The sequence below is a fragment of the Protopterus annectens genome, chromosome 2.part2 (genome assembly GCF_019279795.1).
Source record: "Protopterus annectens isolate FY-2018-M chromosome 2.part2, PAN1.0, whole genome shotgun sequence".
In the NCBI taxonomy this organism is placed as follows: domain Eukaryota; kingdom Metazoa; phylum Chordata; order Ceratodontiformes; family Protopteridae; genus Protopterus; species Protopterus annectens.
Genome location: NC_056730.1, coordinates 405,013,450 through 405,036,489, shown reverse-complemented (window position 1 = coordinate 405,036,489; position 23,040 = coordinate 405,013,450). Strand labels below are relative to the sequence as shown.

The 23,040-nt window shown below is 40.4% G+C and overlaps 2 protein-coding genes across 2 annotated transcripts in view; one reads left to right on the top strand and one right to left on the bottom strand.

Moving 5' to 3' along the window:
- Positions 1-13,671, bottom strand: part of DHX29 (DExH-box helicase 29) — a 1,644,099-nt gene extending 1,630,428 nt beyond the window's left edge. The window contains exon 1 of the mRNA XM_044064425.1: positions 13,246-13,671. Within this exon, the coding sequence (XP_043920360.1) occupies positions 13,246-13,405 (160 nt within the window). The 5' untranslated portion in view covers positions 13,406-13,671. The remainder of the gene's footprint in view (positions 1-13,245) is intronic.
- Positions 13,672-13,732: 61 nt separating this feature from the next.
- The window catches only part of MTREX (Mtr4 exosome RNA helicase), a 1,888,266-nt gene continuing 1,878,958 nt past the window's right edge, over positions 13,733-23,040 (top strand). Inside the window, exon 1 of the mRNA XM_044063928.1 lies at positions 13,733-13,969. Coding sequence (XP_043919863.1) covers positions 13,872-13,969 — 98 coding nt within the window. The 5' untranslated portion in view covers positions 13,733-13,871. The remainder of the gene's footprint in view (positions 13,970-23,040) is intronic.

The window sequence follows — 23,040 nt, the reverse complement described above, 5'->3', positions numbered from 1 at the left end:
CCTGAATGCACCTGCCGTCCAGATTTGCACCACAGGCATAGTCTGAAGAGTCTGAGGTGAGGGTCTGGGCGGCGTGGGGTTGTGAGAAGGGAAGTCCCTTGTTGTGGTAGCATACTGCTGCCCACCAAAGAAAATCTTTTCTTAAACAAGTTATCAATGGTATAAGAGTTTCCAGGTCTTGAGAGTGTTGACACCAAAGGCTTTTTAGGTACCACTGTAGTTTCCTCATATGCAGTCTGGCATATGGAATGAGTAGAATGCAAGAAGCCATGAACCCCAGAGCTTGCAGGATTTTCCTTGCGGATAACTGGGGTCTGGTGGCTAGTTGAGACAAGCAGGTTGTCAGGTAGATTTGTTTTTCTGGTGTAAGGAATGCCATCTGGGATGCTGTGTCCAGTCTTGCTCCCAGGAATACAATTTTTTTGTGTGGTTACTAGTTTGGATTTCTTTTCGTTGATAGTATACCCAAGAGAGGTCAGTAGGTCCTTTACAAAGGTCAGGTGCTTTAGTAGCTTTTCTGGACCGTCTGCCTGAATCAGACAGTCATCTTACGTATGGGTAAATTTGAATATTCTTTGTCTGCAAAAAGCAATGGCGGGAGCCAGACATTTTGTGAAAACTGTGGGAGCAGTGGGTAAGCCAAAGGGAAGCACAGAGAACTGAAAGTGCATTGAACCTGCCCTGAAACATAGGTATTTCCTGCATGATTCCCTGACTGGGATGTGTAGGGAGGCCTCTTTTAGATCTAGGGTGACTAACCAAGCATCCTTGTAGAGCATAGTTAGAAGCTGCTGGAGGGTGAGCATTTTGAATTTTGGTATCACCAGAAAGGTGTTTAGAATGGCTAGATAGAGGATGGGGCACCATGTGCCCTCTTTTCTGAGTACCAGGAAGAGTCTGGAGTAGAAACCTTGGCCTATCTGTTCTGCAGGAATATGCTCTATTGCCCTCATAGACAGCAGGGAAAGGACTTGCATTTTGGACTCTGCCCACTGGTTAGGGGGAAGATCTGGGAACCCTTTTGAAGTTGGTAGAGTGTGGAAATAAAATTTCTATCCCTGGGACACTATGCTGAGGACCCAGCGGTCGCTGGTAATGGTGGCCCAGGTGCTTGCGTGGAAGGAGAATGTTCCTCCTAGGGGCAAGAGTTAATGCATCCTATTCAGATAAACTACTGGGACAGATCTCTTTCTTTTGAAGAGGTAGCCTGGCTTCCCCTGTTAAGCATTATAAGGTCGTCCGCCATTTTAAGCATTTGAGACTGAGGCAAGGAAGCAGGTGCCTGAGATTGGGTCGTCATTTTTTTGGGTGTGGTTCGTACCCTGAGCCTTAGAAACTCTGTAGTCTTCGAAAGAACAGTAGATGCGAAAGAAGTTGTCGGTCTGTGTCGAGAATCGGTAGTGCGAAGTACTTCCTCGGAAGCTGGTGCCTGCTCAGCGGATCCAGACCCATCCAAGGTAGAGACATCAGCAGGATCCTTAGTCAATGAAGAGTCCCATGGCATACTGGACTCCAAAAGGGTCTCAGTAGGAGCCTGCGAATCCCCAGAAGCGGGCATCAGTGGCTGCAAAAGTGCCTCACTGAGGACTGGAGAACTGAAGACTAGCTTAACGGAAGCATTGTCAGCGGTTTTGGACCTGTGCGGTCTGTCTCTGTGTTTATCCTTAAGTTTTTTCAGAAGATCTGCTGTCGAATGGCTTACCGAAGCCATATCGGAATTCAAGGACTGACAGCGAAAATATCTAGGTACAATAAGGGCCTGACGACGTATAGTTCTGGCGTTGAACAAAGCACAAAAGCGACAGTGGGGGACATCGTGGTCTGGGCCTAAGCAAGTGACGCAGTAAGAATGAAAGTCTTGGTGTGGTATTTGCTTTCCACAGGCAAGACAATTGTTAACTTTTTCTGACAACGGTTAGAGCAAGAAAAAAGGATTCCCAACTGGGTACTTAGCTTTAGAAGACTTCAACGTCAATTCGGAAACGAAAAACCTAGGTAGCAGCTGACAGGCAGTCGTGCAAACTGCTTCTGCTTTGGGCTCCTCGGCAAGAAAGACTGATGTAATGTCGTCGGCTTCCTTATTTTATACCACTGACATCAGTCCTGCAGAGATGGCAACCGATGCAGAAATACTAAGCCTCTGGTATTCGGGCCGACTGAGGGCTACCCTGACAGGGATAACACAAATGTAATGACTGCAACAGTGAAACACGAAGAACATCCTGAGATTTTCTGCTGTAATAGAGTAACTGGAAGGAACTAACTGTATTAATTCAATGCAGGCAACTAAGCAACTGGAATAGTGCTTCACAAAAGGATTGAAAGGGCATACTGTGTATGTGCTCCAAGCCTGGCCAAGAGAAAGCAGCCAAGTCCTATATTAGTAAAGATGCAATTACACCAGCAGACAGAGTTGATCTTAAAACTGTGGAAAAAGGAAAGTACCAAAAACTGGAGACAGCAGAGTGTTTGTGGAAAATGCTTATTCACTGAACACCACGCAGAAAAGAAACAATTTATTCCAGTAATCAGTCAATGTTGATGGGAAGGTATATGATTCAACTCTTGTATCCAGACATACTTTTTTAATAAACACCTTAATTAAATTACCACATACGCAATCTTACACTTATATTAATGAAAAACAAAATAATGCCACTTTAGTTGCAAACATTACACATCAGACACCACTGAAACAACTGTAGTTGCAAACATTATACATCACTTATAATCTATCTAGTCATTGTCAGTTAAGCATTATACAGCTCATTCAAATCCTGCCTCTTAAACATTGTTCCTTCTATGCATATATTCTTCCCACAATTCCCATTTTTTCCTATGTAGTTTGCCCCTTCCCTTTCTAAATATCCCAATTCCAGTTGTTTCATCTCTGTCACTATATGTACTACTTCTGGTAAAGTTGGTCTAGACTTTGCTTTCCATTTTCTAGTAACTGCTTTTTTGGCAGGCACCATAACTAGACTCAGCAAGGCTTTACTATGTCTAGACAATTACGATTCTTTATCATAGTCCCCCAGATTCTCCACAGCTTGCACGGAGTGCAAGATCGGTGCAGGAGCTCAAGCAGGCAATATGTCTGTCAAAATCTTGATGAGTGGATGGGAAATAGGAAATACACCCCGAGGATCACTTCTGTGGCCTGCTCGACAGGGGCACAGGAGAATAACTTTCTTGGGTGGCATAAGCCAGTAAACCTTGTTGGCTAGGCTTACTTAGGACCTTTGGGGCTGATACCCTAGTACCTACCTATGAACCTATGAATGTAAATGCATGCCAGTGTAATCCTCCTCCCTAGCCAGTAAGCTCTTAGTGCTATTTATATTCCATTATCTTTTTTTCTTATTCTTCTATCATTATTGGAGCTCCTCTTGTAATTAATGTAAGTAATCCTCTTTTCTTTTGCCCCAGATATTCCCATGAATAACCACCCTGAAAACCTTTCTTTTGTTATCAAATTCATATCTTCAGTTCTTTCCAGGTGTGTCTCCTGTAGCATAGCTATTTGTACTCTACATTTTTAACATACTTCACTACTCTCTTTTTATATTTATCTGTAAGACAATTCAGATTGAAATAGGTTTACTATGGTAAGGTCAAACCGGACCCCATCGAATGATGGGATCAACCCACGTCCGTGAAACTGACGTCAAATCCTGACATTGTCAACATATGACTCAACTTCGACCTTGGAACAGGCTTTAACATGGGTCGAGATATGGGCGAGATTTGTACTTCGACAATGTCGGGTTCAGTTCGGCCTCCAGACTTCAAGGGAAGTGGTTTCGACCGAACCCACTTCAATCATCCCATAGTAAACCTTGAAATACATTACAGAAAGTCTCCCACCTTTTATATACAACTGCTTTTTTGTTAAATGTCTACTTCCAGCTTTTAAGTTACATGCATATACTGTTCAGCAAGTTGGTCTTTTATACATTTGTTTCTTGTCATATCCATTTGAGCCTATGCCACATCTTGCATATCCTTTTGTTTTATTCTGTTTGAGGGCTTCAAAGAAATCCCCTAAAGCGAATGTACATCTTCAAATATTGAATTTTTTACTTTCTAATAAGAACAAAAATTCTTAGTTGATAGCCACACAAACAGGCTAAAGTTAGCATGACTAACCTTTCTGCTTGGTTAAGGCCCATGGTACACCCTACGCTATTTGACTTTATCTATCTTTATAGCTCTCCTAGCTGAGAAAACACTTGAATGGTTTCAGAAAACAATTTCTCAAAGCCATCTCTCTTTATCAAATCGTCTTCTAGTGACATGCAGACAAGATACAAAACTGCTAAGAGTACCTTGTTTACAAGAAAAAGCCTTATAATATTCAATAGTCTTTTTCATTTACATGCTTTGTAATAAACGTGTTACTGGATAATGCCTAGGATCTTAACCCAGTCATTTCCCAATGCAGCATGGGAAAAAGCAAACTTGTTTTCTTTTGTAATACTCTCAACTAGAACTTTCCTCTCCCTCTTTTTTTTTTCATTGAAGTGCCTACATTTCTTAAAACTGAAAAAAGAGAGAAGGGAAAAAAAGAGAAAAATAATAACCTGTTTATATTAGTATCCCCGTTGCATTTAAAAAAAGTGAGAAAACTTAAGTGTAATTAGTTTTATATTCTTTTAAAGCTCTCACAGCTGGGAAAACTCCTGATTGTTTTCACAGAACATGTCCTACCCAATTTCTATGTTCTATTTTTTTTTCTTTTCCCTCAGCCAATCCCCTTCCACCAGACTGTCTCCAATTTCTCTCTATCAGATTATCTCCATGGATACACGAAGACCAGCTATAGAATTGCTACTTGGTATGCATGCATTTGTTAGAATAAAATGCCTCAGAATATTCAATATTCTTTTTCATTTACTTGCGGTCTCTTAAAACTAATCAGTCTAAAGTCCTTAGGCCAGTCATTTCCCCATGCAAGAATGAAAAATACCAATTTTAACTTTTTCATGTCTTTTTAACAAGGCTCTTTTTTCATTGCATTGCCTATATTTCTCACAACTGTACATGAAGGAAGACAGAGAGAGAGAGAGAGAGAGAAGTGGGGAGAAAAAGAAAAACAGCACCACCTGTTTACAACCCCATCACACTTAAAAACAGCATGCAAAGAAAATCGTGCACCACAAAAACAGTACTATTAAGAAAAGGAAAACTGTTTTCTTTACTTACTTAGCTTTCTCCCCTCTCTTTCCCCCCCAAAGCATTTTCCAAACATTAATGACATGAAGTAGGGCATATATTTTAGACTCCCCCACAAATCCAACAAATTTTGAAAAAGTCCAATATTTCCAAATTTTCTTGTTCTGTCATATTTCACAAATATAATTATTGCATTGTAATCACATTTTCCTTTCAAATACTGGAAAAGGGTTTACAAGTACTGTCTCTCTATGATCTTTGTTACCAGAGTAACAAGAAGCAGAATCTTTGTTTCAGAGCTCACTTTTTGTTAGACACATTTTTGTATTTCCTCCTTAACATGCACGTCATCAAAAAATTATTTTGTCCCTGAAGGGAAGAATACCTTAAAGACAGCTAGATACAGTAGTTTTGAATCTAATACCTTTGTCTCGACATTCTCTGAACAATGGAATACATTTACTTCTCTTTTGCCTGGTGTACAATGACGAATCATTCTCCACAAACACTCTGCTGTCTCCCACGTTTAGTATTTTATCCTTCTGCCACACTTTTGTCAGAATCAATTCCTTCAGCTGGTAGGATTGCATCTTTACTATTAAAGGTCTAGGTTGCTTTTTTGCAGCTAGGGTTGGAGCATGCACACAATATGCCCTTTCAACTAACGACTCCTGCTGTGGAATACCACTCCAGTTGCTTATTTGTGCTTTCATAAAAATTAATGCAGTCTGTTCCTTCCAGCTTCTGTGGTATAGCTAAAAATCTCAGATTTACCCTAAATCCTCTGGTCCTCTAATTCTATTATTTTTGGAAACATCTCTTTCTGAGCAGTCTCATTCAGCCAGCCTTTTCTTCATTTCAACCTCTGATTTTTGCAGCTTTATCGCCTCGTCTACATATCTGTAAAGCGTTTTCCATTTTTTCCAGCCTTTTGTTGTTTGTGTTGATATAGGTTCATAGGTTCATAGGTTTATACTAGGCTATCTGCCCTAAGGCATTTATAAGCCTAGCCCAAAGTTTTGTGGCTTACGCCACCCCTTATATGAAAAAATACTGTGCCCATTAGTTTGTTGTGCCTCTGTCCAGCAGTGACACAGAGATGATTCCCGGGGTAAACCTACGATCTCCCATCCACAGGTCAAGATTTCTCCTGAACAGAGCCAACGAGGTGCTCTGCCTCACATGGACCGGGACTCTATTCCACAGCATAGGGAGTCTCCGAGTGATAAATCTATCCCTCCAGCACATCCTATTTATATCCGTGCTAAGGTTTAAGTCGCTTGCTCTAGTGGTTTTGGTGGATTTGGATTTTTTGAGGTGGAGCATGTCCATTAATTCCGGGTTGGACATGGCCTTGTATGTCAGGCACATGTCACCTCTGAGCAGACGGTATGCGACTGAATAGAGCTGGAGTTTCTTCAATCTGGCAGCATATGACAGATTTTGGAGTCCCTTTATCCTTTTGGTGAGAAACTTTTGGGGTCTCTCCAATTGCTGCAGATGCCGGGCGAGATACATCCCGAATGGGGCATTGTACTCGATCATTGGTCTGATAAGTGAAGAGTACAGGGGAACAATGACCTCACTAGATCTGGATGTGAATCCCTTCATGATCAGGTGGGCAATGTAGAAGGTCTTTCTAACCATTTTAGCAATGTGAGTGTCAAAAGAAAGGCCACTGTCAACCTGGGTCCCCAGGTCCCTGATAACCTCTTCTGTGCTTAGTGGACTGCCACCTATATGGTAGCTTGGGGTTACCTTGTTTTTCCCGAAGGGTATGACTATACATTTTTTGGCATTTAACTTCAGGCCATGGCTCTGGCACCAGCTATCTGTTTCCGTGAGTCCCTTCTGAAGGATATCCGTGTCCGATGCACTTTCCACTATGGCGCCCAGTTTGCAGTCGTCTGCAAACTTTGTCAGCCAAAGACCTCCCATGTTAGCCTGTACTTCTGAGAAGTAGATGCCGAACAATAGGGGGCCAAGGACCGAGCCCTGTGGGACACCACTTGTGACCGGCTTGGAGTCTGACATAGCGCCAGCAACTCTAACCCTGTGGGTTCTGTCCTTAAGCCAGTTTGCAACCCATCTTGTGACATATGGGTTTACATTTAAGCTGGTAAGTTTTTCTACAATACCCAAGTGGGGTATTGTGTCGAAAGCCTTTGCAAGGTCAAGGTAGGCTGTATGGACTGCCTTTCCCTCATCAATGGCCTTGATGACTGTTTCGAAGAAGTCGACCAGGTTCAAAAGGCATGATCTGCCCTTGACGAAGCCAAACTGGGTCGGGTCCAATGTCTGCAAGTCCCCTATATCTTTGTTTATGAGCTCCATTATGATCCTCTCCGTAGCTTTGCAGACTAGACTTGTTAAGCTTATGGGGCGGTAATTACCAGGGTCCGTAGAGGCACCGCCTTTGTGGAGTGGGACCACAGTTGCCGTACGCCACTCCTTGGGCACGTATCCTGTGGTAAGGCTGAGATTAAACAGCTGCCTTATGTGCATATATTCCATCAGTGTTTTGTTTATTTAATCAGGTCAGCATGCAGTTGTCTCATATCTTACTACAGGTTATTGGAAGTCATGTCTAAAGGTTGCATTGCTTTTTTCTGAACAGCTGCAGAACTTTCCACAGTCAGTGTTTCTTCCTCACTTTTTGTTGCAGATTTTTTCCAGGTCTTCTGTATTTCTTTGTTCCTGTCATCCAGGCAGGTACTTACTAGCCAGTTGCTGAAAGTTACCCATAAACATAAGTCTACTGGCCTTCTCTGCCGAGTTTCTGTTTTCACACTGGGAGAGCTAGAAAGAAGCAGTTACTCAGTGTGCAGCCATCTTGGAAGTCACCATGTATCCCAACATTTTAAGAATATTTTTTCCTGGAGGATCAAAGATATTTTTGAATGATGAACAGGCTAAGGAGGAAATAAAAGTTTATCTAATAAAAACAGTGCCGGCAGAAACACCGCTTCTCATTCTTCAGAGATTAAAGTATATAGACAGACTCTGGCAGTGAAACATTTTCCAAACTTCTAAAGGAAAATGGTTTACAGAAGGAAAATTCCATAAGAATTCACTAGAAGAATCAAGAATACCTTGGACTTGAAGCAGAGTCCGGTGTTGGGAGATGAACAGAAAGGGAGATGAAGAGGTAGACCAGCAACATTGAAATTAATGAATAAATGGGAAAACTATAAAGCATCAATCACGTGAAATATGGTTTTGCAAGAAAAAGTGGCTGAGAAAGACTTGACTTTTTTTGACTTTGTTAAACTTGTGGGTAAACAATAAAGCATATACCAAACTTGGTTATTAATATTTAGAATAACAATAAAAGAAAAAAAAACATAATACATTTTTGAAGCTGTACATAGTTGTGTGGTTTGTTTTAAGTTAATAGGGGGTGGTAGTGTTCTGAAAATGTATTATGTTTTTTGTTTAAAAGTTTTCATTAAAACAAAAGGTTTTGAAAAATGTGATATAGGTTGAAATGGAGAGGAGAACAAACAACTATACAAAAAAAAATTCTGCTTGCCAAACATTACAGTGCATATAAGACAAAAGTTGGAAAACACATTAAAAAAAATCTGTCATGGATAACGGGTGGGAATATCAGTGTTTTATCATAATGGCTACTCTATCTATATTATTTTAGAACATAAATTACCTTAAAGGTAAAACGAAAAAAGAAAGAGTATTTAAGTATATTAAGAAATGTAGAGTACAAACAGCAATACTGCAGGAGATTCATTTGGAAAAAAATGAGCATGATAATTTGTCAAAGAAAAATTTCATGATGGATATTCAGAAGAATATCAAAATTCAGTTTCTATCCCTGTTGCATAAATCATCTCAGTCACTACAGCTCCATCTTAATAAAGAACCTCTGCTAAGCATAATTCTACTTTTTCCAACCATGTTTCGACATTGTAAACTGCTTCCTGAACATAACATTGTAGCTTATTCTTACATCTTTAAATATGTATATTTTTAGCACATCCCTGTATCTGTAGATATGTTCTGTTAAATGCTTAGGTGATCCTATTCACCCTGGCTGTGCCTCAAATGATCCATAGAGATCAGTGTACTACCTGACAAACAATTTAAACAAATAAAATAAAATAAGAAACAAACAAACAAACATCAGTGACAAAGGAAAAGGAGAGTAATAATACTGATGGATAGAGGGGCTTGTGATGGAAGAGGAGGAAAAAAAGACAATAATGATAGATCTGTTGTAGTAAGGGGATACTGGAAAGGGAGGAAGATGGCACCGAAATGTACTTATATTCCATCAAAAACTGCTTATTATGGAGCTTAAAATTTTTGGGGAGAAATGATCAGCTTTCAGCAAGGAATATTACTTATAAGTGAGGACTGGAACTTGATTTGTAACAATGAGGATGCATCAGGGGGACATACAAGAGGCAATATAACAAGAGAGGGTAAATTTCTGAAGAAATTTATGAACATATTTGGGATGGAAGATGTAAGTTCAGTAGTAGGAACTTGGACAGAATTTACATATTATTCACCAAGGTACAATAACTTGGCATTTAACTTAAATATTCACACATCTGATAATTTCAGATAATAATTTGATAAAAAAAATGATAAAAAGGCAGGGTAACAACAACAACAACAACAACACTCTGCTGCTTTCCCACCTATCTGTTAAAACAGAGAAATTTAAGGAATAGGTAGTGGAAATTTGAGAGTTACTGGGGAACATAGACATTTATCCAGACGTGATAACTACCGAGTGGGTTAAAATGAAAATGGAGTTTAAAAATAGGGTGGGACTAAAGGAGAAGGAGATACAACTAAGAGGAAATAGGAATTACTTGGGGCTTTGACAAAGGGATCAGCACTGCAGGATAAGGGGAATGTCACAGGAAAGTTTCACAATTACAGGGTGCAAAAGAGACAATAAGGGAGCATTTAGATAATATCCATGAGTTTATATTTTTTGTTAACAACTCCAGACCACACAAACTGTTAGCACAATGAGTTAAGCAACATAAATTAGACAGGGCTGGTGCCAAATTTACGGAGCCTACCTCAAGAAAACTAAATAACCAGAAATCTTGCTAATATATTAGAGATATTTCAGAAATTTTAAGAAAATATGTAGAAAGAGGAGAAATGTGGAAATCAAGGAAAAGCACAAATGGAAATATTTATGGAAGACTTAATTATGTCAAGGTTAGAGGTAGAGGAGCCTCAACAAATGATAGTTAAGATGGAAGAAGATAAAACAGTGATGTTTAATCAATCTGCAGGAAAGTCTCCAGAAACAGATGACATTCCCGATGGAGTCTGGAAGTTAGGAGGGAAAAAAGTCAAAGATCTGGAAGATTTTGTTTCACAGTGATTTAAAAGTGGGGAAACAGCAACATCTTTGAAGAAAGTTGTGGTGGCTGCATTACCCAAAGAAGGTAAAGACACATCAGAACAAATATCATATAGACCCATTTTGATTTTAAACAATTATTTTTAAGTGTTTGTTTACACTGGCTAAAATAATAGCAAAGGTGTTGCCAAACTGATAGATATGGATCACTGTGGTTTTGTGGAAGGGAGGGCAATATTTGACAACATTAGTAGAACAAAGGTCAGACTTCCAAGATGGCTGTGCATTGAGTAACAGCTTAATTCTAGCTCTCAACAGTTCAAAAACAGAAACTCAACAGAGAAAGACAGTTTATTTATATTTCCATTTCACTAACTAGTATGTGTACTGCCTGAATGTCAGGAAAAGAAACACATGACCTGAAAGAAAACCGGCAAAAAAGGTGAGGAAAAACAATGACTGAGAAAAGTACTGCAGCTGTTCAGCAAAAAACAGTGCTCCAGACATGACCAGCAAAAACCAGTGCTCCAGACATGACTTCCAGTAACCTGGAGGAAATATATGATAATTGCACAGAGACCTGATTAAAATAAATGAAACACTGGAGTACATCAACTCAAATAAAAAAGGAAGAATGTTTAATCAGATATTCAGATGATGTGATAAAACTGTAGAATTCAGAGGTTGAAATGAAGAAAAGGCTGGCTGAATATGAGACTACTGTTCAAGAAGAGATGTTTCAAACAACAGAATTAGAGGACGGAGCACATAGGGAACACTGGAGATATTCTGCTGTACCAGAGAAGCCGGAAGGGACAGACGTATTAATTTTATGAAAGCACAAGTAAGCAACTGGACAGGTATTCCACAGCAGTAGTTGCTAATTGAAAGGACACATTGTGTGTATGCTCCATACCTGGCCATGAAAAAGCAACCTAGACCTTTAATAGTGAGGGTACAATCCTACCAGAAGAAGGAATTTATTCTGATAAAACTGTGTCAGCAGGACAAAGTACTTAAAGTGGGAGACAGGAGAGTATTTGTGGAGAATGATTACTCACTCTTCACCTGGCAGAACAGGAGTAAATATATTCCACTATTCGGGAAATGTTGAGAAGCAGGCCTGAGATTTAAATTGCTCTATTCAGCTATCTTCAAAATATTCTTTCCTGGAGGGACAAAATCATTTTTGATGCAGTACATGCTAAGGAGGAAATACAAAAGTTTGTCCAAGAAAAAGTGAGTGGTGAAAAAGGAGATACTGCTACTTGTTCTTCTGGTAACAAGGACAACAGAAGGAAAGAAGCACAAGAGTTAACTAAAAGAATTGAGAGTATGTTGGAAATAAAGCAGAGTCAGGATATGGGAGATGGAGATTAAGATGAACAGGAATAAAGCCAGTAATCTGGAAATTGACAAATGTGGAATTACAAATTTGTGAAACATGACAAAACAAGAAAATCTGGAAATATTGGAAATTTTCTGACTTTGTTAAAACTTGTGTCATCAATATTTAAAAAAAAATATTTAGGAGAAGGGAAGAGGAGGGTGAAAATTAACTGTAAGTAAAACATTTTTTCCTAATAATCATATTGATGAGTGAATGGGAAATAGAAAATTCACCCCAGGGATCACTCCAGAGGCTTTACTTGACAGAGGCACTGGGAACTAAGGTCGGGTGGCATAATGCCAGGGTAATCCTATGGGTTAGGCTTGTAAGGCCTCCATGGCCATTAGCCTAGTACACGCCTATGAATAGAAGGGAAAATAGTGGAACGGGTTAACTGCTTCAAGTATCTTGGGTGGTGTGGTTAAGGAGAAAGAAAGTCTGAACGAGGAGATTAAAGCTAGAATCAAAGGGGCTGCATTCAACTGGCACAGTGTCAGGGGTAGTATGTGACAGAAAAATGCCAAAGAAGCTGAAATGCAAAGTGTACAAAACAATGGTGCGATCAGTACTACTACATGATGCAGAAACCTAGACAGTAAAAGCAGAGCAGATGAAGAAGCTAGAGGCAATGGAAATGAAGTGCCCAATACATTATGCTGGTCTGGTCATATGACTAAGAAAGCAGAAGACAATCTGGTGAAGAAGATTTGGGACAGAAAGGAAAAAGGCAAGAGGAAACAAGGGCGTCCGGCAAAGATATAAGATGGAGAATACCTGCATAGTCGGGTATCACCATCAAAGAAGGTAGGACAGTGGCACTGAAAAGAGAGAGGGAGACAGAGAGACAGAGAGAGACACACACATGACGAGAGTTGACACAGAACTCCAATCCCATGTAAAAATGGGAAAGGAGAGTGATTATGATTATTCCTGGCTACACTTGCGTGCGTGCCCACGCCTATCTTTTACAAGAATCCGGCTGCCAGATTACTGGTGTAAAATTCCTCTACAAAATAACTCAGAATAACAAAAGTAATAAGGCATAAGGTAATTCAATTTTGACTCTGCATTACTAAAACTCTCAAGGTGAGGCATGCCACATGGCAAGCACCCCCAAGGAAAACATCCTTTTTACAAAAGCTATTCTCTACAGCTGACTGAATGAGATTGCCTGCATTTATAACTTGCAAGGTCCTGGTTTTAAAACATAGCCGGAACAGAGAATATCTCTATGAAGAGTCGGGGACAAAGAAAGTTACTTCTCGTTTAGTATACCTGCTCTAGAGAATAAAACCATAAATACGAAAGGTAGTTTTATTTATATTCTTACCTTTTACTTTTTGATCCTTTAAATGTGGTTTAACAGCTGACGGTCTCTGGCTGAATTTTTTGTCGCTGCAAGGTCCAGCATCAGTTCCACATTTGGAGCCCAGAGGAAGGGTGTTAGAGGAAGAAACCGCATCCGATTTATTTTTCTTTTTACCACCCATTATCGTGATGAAAATACCAAAGAAATGTACGTGCGGTCTCTTAAGGAATTTAGTGAGCTGGGTTAACCACCAACAGTCTGTGCTTCAAAGGCTGATCATTTAAATGCCACACGATGTACAGAACAAACTAAACAACAGTGGAAACAGCCACTGAATAACTGGCACATCACACATTTTTATTAAACAGATCTATCCAGTTCTGTTTTAAAAAGTGAATCACAAGTGAACTGACATTTGGTGGCGCAGATTAATAACGTCACCTAAACTGAAAAATGAGTTTAGTGGCCCTGGATCCCTAAGAACGTAATTGGGAGACACCGGTACAGTCTTGCCAACACGTGGGAGTTTTCGTCTGCAATTGGACTAAGTTTGTTCCTTGTCGGGTATTGGCAGTCGTCTGGGGTCTTACACTAACTGAATTCACGCGAGGTTTGGAGCAGTTTGTAGTTAGGTACCTTGTGTAGAGATGGCGGATTCTTTTGGAGATGAGTTGTTTAGTGTATTTGAAGATGAGGCTACCCTACCAAAGAAACCAAAGCTCCCCGAAGGAGGTCGCAAACCTGGGTAAGTTACGGGATTTGCGTTATAAGTATTCTTTTCTTGTTATCTTTATGGGTTGTTATTGCGTAGTGGAGGGATAGTGTGAGGCATAGTGTTTTGAATTGCATGAGCACAGCATGTGTGCTTATTTAAGTGAAGCAGCAGACACTGATTATAGGTTCATACTAGGCTAGCTGCCTTAGGGCATTTAAAAGCCTAGCCAGAATGTGTTTGGCTTTCGCCACCCATTTTAAATTAATTTTGCTATGCCCTTTTTTGAGGTTAGTATATAGGTTCATACTAGGTTATCTGCCCTAGGGTATTTATAAGCCTAGCCGTTTCCTCTTAGTCTGCTGAGCACACGTTCTGTCTTTGCAGTAGAGAAATGTGACAGCATTTTTTTAAGATGTGTCGTATACCTGCTATGATTGTCGATGTTCCATGTAGAACTTAATTATTTCAATCACCCAGTTAAGGTTTTCAGTACTTATTACTGTTCGATATTGCTGTAGTGTTAAGTTTTCTCTGATGTTAATGTTTACTTTTTTACGTTTCACGTGTAGAGATGTTATTAAACTGAATTTCTGATTTGTTGAATAATCATAAAAGTAAATTGGTGTGCGTCCTAAGGCATTGCACCACTGTTCTGCTGTCTGCACCTTTTTGCTTTTGAATTAACTGCTGGCAATATATGACTGATGCTATAGCTCGGTCTGTAAATGAAGTGTATTGAATAGTACAAAAGAATGTGGTTGGCTCAGAGGACTAAGGCAATGAGCTGCCGACGAGCTACTTCCTGTGATACAGGGGTTTATTCCCTCCAGCCTTAAATTCAGTACTGTGTGAAATGGAGCAGATCACTTAACCATATATGCTTTGGGATAACTGGTGTTTAGGCTGGGCTACCTGATGGGCCCCCTCGACTGTGTGCCTGCTTACTACCTGTGAACCTGAGATGCAAGTGTAGCCTTGTCAGTCACTGATATTAATGGGTTAGAAAACAGATTTAATTTATGACTGCAGTTATCAACTTCCACTTTTGATCATTGATGGTGTTACAGCTTTGCTTGTTACTAATTGCTCTACTGTTAATGCTTTCAAAGATACTATTTTATATTTTTGTGTCTGATAGTATTGGATTAACTTTTTGGAACATTTTTACTATTGTTGCTAATTACTATGTAGTGCTAGGCTATTGGCTCTACGGCCTATAAAAGCCTAGCCAAAAAGGTACCGTGGCTTTCGACACCCAAGAAAGTTATTTTCCTGTGCCCCTGTCGAGCAGAGCCACAGAGGTTGCCCCCCTGGGGTGAATTTTGTAATTCCCATCCAATCATCAAGATTTTTCTTGAAGAGTGCTAATAAAGAGCTTTTGTTTGATATAAATAGGTAGTTTGTTCCAGAGTATGGTTAGTCTCTGGGACAGGAATCTGTCATTGCAGCATGTTCTGTTTATTGTGATGACAAGGTTTAGGTCCCTAGAGCTTGTAGCTCGGAGGGATTGGGATTTCTTTAAGTGAAGCATGTCCAACAGCTTTGGGTTTGACATAGCTTTGTGTGTTAGCAGAGATCACCTCTGCGTAGGCGATATGCAACGGAGTAAAGCTGGAGTTTTTTGAGACTGTGTGCGTAGGGCATCTGTTTGAGGTCGGTAATCCTATTTGTGAGGTATTTCTGCAGCCTTTCCAGTTGTAGATGTCTTGTGAGGTACATACCAAAAGTGGCATTGTACTCTATAATAGGTTTAATGAGTGAAGAGTAGAGGAAAATGATTATCTTTTTTTCCTGGATGAGAAACATTTTGTGGAGGTGTGCCACGTAGAAGGATTTCCTGACTGCCATGTGATTATCAAAGGAGAGACTACTGTCCACCTGTGTCCCAAGGTCTCATCACACTTTTGGTGTTAAGTAGACTACACCTATGTGACAGCTCATGGGTACATAGATTTTACCAAAGGGGATGGCAGTGCAACTTTTGGCATTGAGCTTGAGGCCATGGCTTTGACACCAAGCATCTGTTTCAGTGAGGCCCTTTTGTAGGATGTCTACATCGTTAGGGGTTTCAGTTATGGCTCCTAGTTTGCAGTCATTTGCGAACTTTGTTAGCCAAAGACCTTCTGTGTTAGCCTGTACTTCAAAAAAGTATATAACAAACAGGGGAGGACCCAGGACTGAACCCTGTGGTACTCCACTTGTCACTGGTCTGAAGTCAGATTTGGAGTCTGCAACTTTCACAGTGTGGGTTCTGTTAGTGAGCCAGTTGGCAACCCATCTTGTGACATGGTGAGTTATATGTAGTTTAGTGAGTTTATCTATAATTCCAGAGTGAGGGGTGGTGTCAAAAGCCTTGGCGAGATCTAGATAGGCTGTGTGAACCACCTTACCCTCATCTACGGCTTTGGTGACTGCTTCAAAGAAGTCCATCAGGTTTAGGAGACATCATCTACCTTTTACAAACCCGAACTGGGTGGGGTCAAGAGTTTGGAGATTATCAATGTCTTTGTTTATAAGTTCCATGATGATACGTTCCATGGCGTTGCAGACCAGGCTTGTTAGGCTAATTGGGCCATAGTTCCTGGTGTCTGTGGTGCCCCCCCCCTTTGTGGAGTGGGATAACTGTTGCTGTGTGCCATTCAGTGGGCACAAAGCCTGAGGTGAGGCTATGATTGGATGTGGTGCTTAGGTGGGGTGCCAATTAATTCTGTAGTTCATGTAGAATGCAGCCTGGGATGTTGTCAGGTCCCATGGATGCTGTGTTCTTGGCTTGGGATGGGGGTAAAGTTTACACTGAACCTATCTGCCAGGATCTTGGCAATATCAGTTGGTTCTGTATATTTAGTGCCATTGTGCTGTAACTCGGAGCAGATCTGAGTGTTGCCATTGAGGTTCTTGATATGGCTATAGAATGCTTTGTGGTTGTTTTCAGAGTCGGTGGCGTTTTTTTTTTTTTTTTTTTTTTTTTTTTTCATAACTAGCTTTGGATTATTTTATGAGGGATCTCAGCTTCTTACTGAGGCTGACCAGGGAGTTCTTCCAGTCCTGGGATTTTGCTCTTTTGCAACAGTTTTTCTTCTATTGTTGAGTTTGTTTATGGCAGGGGACTACCAGATTGGCTTCCTTTTTTGGAGGATAGCTCTTGGTTTTGTTAGGGATAGCACGATCCATGCATTTGTGTAAATGCTTATAAAGTGTATTTGTGTTAGATTCAGCAGTCGTATCTCTCTTGTCCGTCTGCATGGGTGTCGTGAAGTTTGCCACTTCTGTCTTGAGCGTGAAGTTGGCTTTGGAGAAGTTTTTTACGGTGGTTTCCCTAATGGGGGGTGGGATTTGGATGTCTAGGCTGATTAGCTTGTGGTTAGATCTGACCAGCAATGAATTGACCTCTGATGTAAAACACCAGTTGCCCATGTTAGTAATGACCAGGTCTAGGATATTGCTGCCCCTGGTGGGGGTGTGGATAAGTTGCTCCAAGGCGCTGGAGTTTATGAATTCCAGAAAACGTTGAGCAAAAGAGTTGGTACATGAGTATTTTTCCCAGTTAATGGTGGGGTAGTTGTAATCGCCCATTATTAGTGTGTTGGGTTGTACCCTAATATTTTCCAGTGCATCAAGAAGTGAGTGGGAATCCTCGGGCATGGTGGGGACTCTGTAGCAAGTTACAATTTGGATTGCGGTCTTGCCCAGAGTTAGTTGCACTTGAATAATCTCATATGCATTATGCTGAGCAATTAGCCTGGAGGTCTGGATATCCTTAATGAATATGGACACGCCTCTACCTTTGGTGTTTCGGCCCAGGTTAGGTGGTTGAAAGGTGTGATGTGAATTACAGCCTGGTAATGCAGGGGTGCTCTCTGGAGCCTTGAACCAGGTCTCAGTTACTGCACCGATGTCTGTGTTCTCCATTTTTAGGAGTGCCTCGCGAGAGTGTATTTTGAGGTTTAGATTTCTAGCATAGAGTACCATTACCCTCAGATTTTGTATGTTTGTGTCCGTCACGCTGATGGTTTTGTCATTGGAACCTTGCCTAAAAAAAGGCACTATAGGGGTAGCAAGAGCCTTGGCCAGTAATCTAATCCCAGGGGCGACAGATGCAGACCATCTCTGGCAAAGCATCATGGTCTGTCAATCATGTCGTCCCAGGCAGACAGATACTGGATCCCCTTGGAATGACACCAGAAGCTTAGCCAATTGTTGAAGTCAGTCATTTTGTCTATATACTGTGGTATCATTCTGGGCGAAGGCAGGATGCTACTAAGGGCTAGGGTCATACCTGACTGGGCCACATGGTCCGAGAGCTCTTCTATGTCTCCATGTAGTCCAGGGAGGTGCGTCTCAGGTCATTCACTCCAACATGAACAATAACAGAGTTGTATTTGTACTTGTTGTGGAGTGACTTGAGTGCATGTGTTATGTGGCGGATCCTGGCACCTGACAGGCAGCTGACCGTAATTTTCTCCTTATTCAGTCTGGTAAATGGGACATTAGTCATGCACACTGAAGTGTTTGGTACATTGTCTTGCCTTGGGGGCTGTTTTTGGGTGGCACACTGATGTTGTGAGCTATGTGTCACTTGGGTTGTGATTTGCCGTTTGTTTGCATTTCAACTTTGGAGGTCCTTGTTGCTTGGGTAGGTTGGCTGCTACTTATTGGGCAGGGACCAAATTAGCATTGTGGGTAAAGCTATTTGAGTTGCATTTTGTCACTTATGATTACCTTACTGCCCTTGCATATGGCTGTCACTTTTTTTTACTTTCTTAAGTGGTGAGTGCTATAGTACTAGCGTGTTATGTTATTGTATGCTTTAGTTAAGCCCCATATTATCACAATTTTTTCTTAGCCCAGTCCATATTTTCTTCTGTATTACCAGTAGTAGGTAATTGAACTATCTTGTTTTCATAGGATCATAAGAATTTTATGAGATAAGAAAATTGCAAGACCATTTGGACCTTGTTGATACCTACTCTCGTAATGCATCTTTTGCTTATAAAAGGAGAAAAGCAGGTTGCGTATAAATCTACAGATGCCCATCCAGTTGTCATGGTTTGTTTGAGTGTGAGCCTGTCATTTTTGAACATTTTGTGACAATTTATCCAGTGCTTGCCCCATCTGTATAATAATGAATCCTGTCCCTCCATAGCATCTGTGAAGATTTTTGTCTTGCAAAAAGTAGGGGTGTTCCCATACTATCTGCACCGGCTGTTGCCCTTTCTGTAGCTAGTCTGGTAGTACTGGGTATTTTAAGGTGTTTGTAGTAACTCTCATTTAGCAAAAAAATCTTTATTGTTGCCTCATAATTCAGTATGTGAGAAGTGTAAATATTTATTCGTTTATTGGTTAACATTAGATTATCAGGAAAGTCTGACTGGGGAGAAGCCCATTTTCAGCAGTGGCCTGGGTGGAAAAGCTCAGAATTATAACAGAACATTTTGGCAACAATTTACAATCTTCAACAATAAAACAAAGACATCAGCAGTTTAAATAATTACAACAAATTAGACAATATAAAAATATTGGTTATGAATTTAATACAAGTTGTATAGAATCGTTTTAATGTTTAGAGAAATATTAATTTGTAAAGCAATTAAAGATAAGTTAGTGTAATACAAACAGGAATTGTAATATGAAGTGAGGGGAAAAATAGGCTTGTGGTATATTTAAAGAGGAAGCCAGGGAAACAATTTTGATGCAAGTAAAGAAGAGAGAATTTGGAGATATAAGTAATTAAAAAAAGTACTTGTTTACATTAGGGATATAGTTTTATCCTGGTTTTGAGTAAGAGCAGAGCCAGATTTTAGCTAGAAGTCTTTGAGTGATTTTTGAATGCTGTGAGTGAGGATATTGACCTGATGGATGGAGGTAAGGAGTATAGATAATGCTCACCAAATCTGGTGTGTGTGGACAAGATTTATTGAACTTGAAGGCTTCATTCTTGCCTTAGAACACCTTCGGTAAGTATCCAGTACTCCAGCTTATGCTGAGCTTTATCTCTTCTAAAAGCCAGGTTAGTGCTGGGGGTCTTAACAAAAAAATGCTCAAACTTGAGTCCGTCCTGCAACTTGAACGCATCTATTATGTGTATAGTTACAGAGATGTGGTATTAAAGTAATGAAAACCTTCCCTCTCTTCCTTGGTTTAGTGTCTGTTGTGTCTTTAGACCTATGATCATTTTGTGGAGAAGTATCATTAATTTGCTAATATCCTCACCTTGCAGCTGATTACTCTAAGAAATCAATTGATCTTTATAGCTTGCTGTAGAACATCCTTTGCATTCCCTTCTGAGCACACAGTCTTTACATCATAGCAGAAATCCCCATTTAGCTCCGTGTGTTTCTACTTGGAGACTTTTTTTAATCTGTTACTTAATTGGCTGACCGTACTGCGGTAGCGTTGTCGCCTCACGGTTAGATGTTGCCCGTTCGATTCTCAGAGCGTCTTCTGTGTGGCGACATGCGTGAATGGGCGTTCCTTCGTTGAAGGTTGTGCGTTAGACCCGATAAGCCAGCACGTAAAAATCTACTGCCAATCAGCGGACCGGAGTTCCACTGTGGCGACCCCTAACTGGGAAAAGCCGAAAGACACAAACTTAATTGGCTGACCCCTGACCTACATTGCCAGCACTTGGCGTGTCCAACACTTCTGATTTTATAAATGCTAACACCTTTTAGAACTAATGACCCATCCTACTAGTGGCCCAAATACCTTTTGATATTACCTTAAGTGTGACTGCTGCTTGCACAACTTGTCCTTCTCCTTCATTAAATTAAATTGGTGACTTTTTTTTTTTTTTTTTTTTTAACTGGTGGTACTTCTGCATATCTTTGTCTTTGTAGGAACTTCTCCAATGAAAACATTCTTTAGTGACTCATTATTAAAGCTGCTGCCTATGTTTCTGACTGCTATTTCCACTTAAATAGTTGTATTGATAAGTTATTTCTTAGCCATAGCAAACACAAATTCTATAACTGGGAAAGAAGTTAACGCATGTAAAAGGTCACATGCTGCTACCTGAAGAGCACACTTAAACTAATAAAGAGGGATTGAGGGATTCCTCGGGAACATCAGCAATCTCCATAGAGAGTAAATCACCTGTGACTATTATGTATGTTATATCATTCTCCATGTATGTTATATCATTCTCCATGAGGCTGGTTTACACCACATTGGAAGAAGTGGTGAGGGTAGCTGGGAAATCTACATTTATTAGGAGGTATACCTGACTCAGACTTTTTGGACTCGTGGAACACTTTGAGGCTTCCTACAGGTCAGGGGTGGGGTATCATATTACATGTTTGCTTTTCTGAAAGCTACAGATAATTTGGCCAAACCCTAACAATGACAGATAATTTGGCCAAACCCTAACAATGACAGAGCTGCCAAAATCAAATTTGAGGTAAATTTGGCCTCCAGGGTGAATGATGACAACAAGGCATTCTTTAGGTAGGTTTGCAACCTCAAAGGCATTACACAGTTTGCAGAACTCTGTGTTAATAAAACCACGTATACTGAGCCAGAAGATATAGCAAACCAATTGGCAGAAAAATTCAGCTCTAACTTTACACCTGTCCTCAGCAGATGATATCAAATATAACTTTCCCCTATTATCATTTAGAGAGCTGGTCGTCTATGCTTTCTAAGGCCAAGAACACTGCATCAGTGGGCCCTGGCAATATTCCAAGATGCCTTCTAAATAGCATGAAATGTGAATTATTGGCCCATCTGTTATTTTGGTTTCATGCCTAAGGAATTGAGAACAGATGTAGTAATCTGTCTGCACTAAGATGGGCCATCTACAGACCCATTAGTTTCGTTTGCAAAGCTCTGGAAAGAATTATGATGGAAATTCAGTACTGACATAGGAAACCCCAACCCAATATGGTTTCGTCAAGGGCAGTCCTGCCTACTCAACCTGGTGGACTTCTTTGGGAAGGTCACCAAAGTAATGGGTGCGGGCATATCGGTCCTTACTGCTTACCTTGACCCGGCAAAGGCATTTGAGACGATACCAAACTATGAAACTCTCAAAGTCAAGAGGTTGGGTATAAATCCTTATGTCACCTGGTGAATAGCCAGCTGGCTTACAGACAGGACCCAAGAAGTTAGAATTGGGTAGTCCACTTCTGCCCTTTGTGGTGGCAGAGTAGTTTTTAATATGCTAGACTCGATGATTAAACTCCTTCTGTGGTTCATGGGAATTCTGATCTCATAAGTTCAAATTCCACTTCTGGTGTTGGCCTAGTTTCTCAGGGTTGTTCTTGGTGTAGCTACATTACCTGGAGAATCTTCTATATTTAAACCCAAGTCTGAAAAAGAAGTATCATTTTGCACTTCTTCTGACTTATTTTTACTGCATGTCATAAGAATCCTGTATTTCTTGCACTCAGTAAAGTTTCAAAGTGGAACTGTTTTTCCTCTGCTGCTGTCGTACTTATTTAATTTGTGTTTGTTTTATAGGACAGTAGTATCTAGATTATGTGGTTTCCATGCACTTGAGCTCTAAAGCCAACATTTTAACTTTAAAGGGCATTTTCTGGCTGCATTCTTGTGGTAGAAGTGTGCTGTAGCAAACCTGTCTGAGTTTATGGCTGCTAGCTGAAAGCTTATTGTGTCTTTTCCTAACTGGTCTGTAGGTCTTGCTGATTTTCTAATTTTCTGTAAGCCCAGTATTTGTGCTAAGCTGCTCTCCAAGCAGCGATAGTTACCAGTGCCCTTTTATAGATGCAAACATTTAAAAGTTAAATTTCTCTTGAAATAACTCTCTTTGCAACCTTCTCCAGTCCTACTGTTGCTCTTGAAGCATCTGCTGAACAACAGTACACTGTTGGATAGCTGCATTTCATACTGAGAATAGCACCCGTTCTTTGTCCCTGTGCTATTATCCAGTCTAGTTAAATCTACCCACTCTTCTGTCAGGTTAAACCCATAGTAAAATACCTGAAACTGTGGATAGGCACTTTCTTGATGTCTGTTTGGCCACCCTGGCGGATATGGGCATCCTGAGGCATTGCATATCACACATTCAGACCACCTTCTGAAAAGGGAAAAATGAAAGGAGGAGACATTTCTAGTTAAATAAAAAATTGCACCGCAAGATTGGT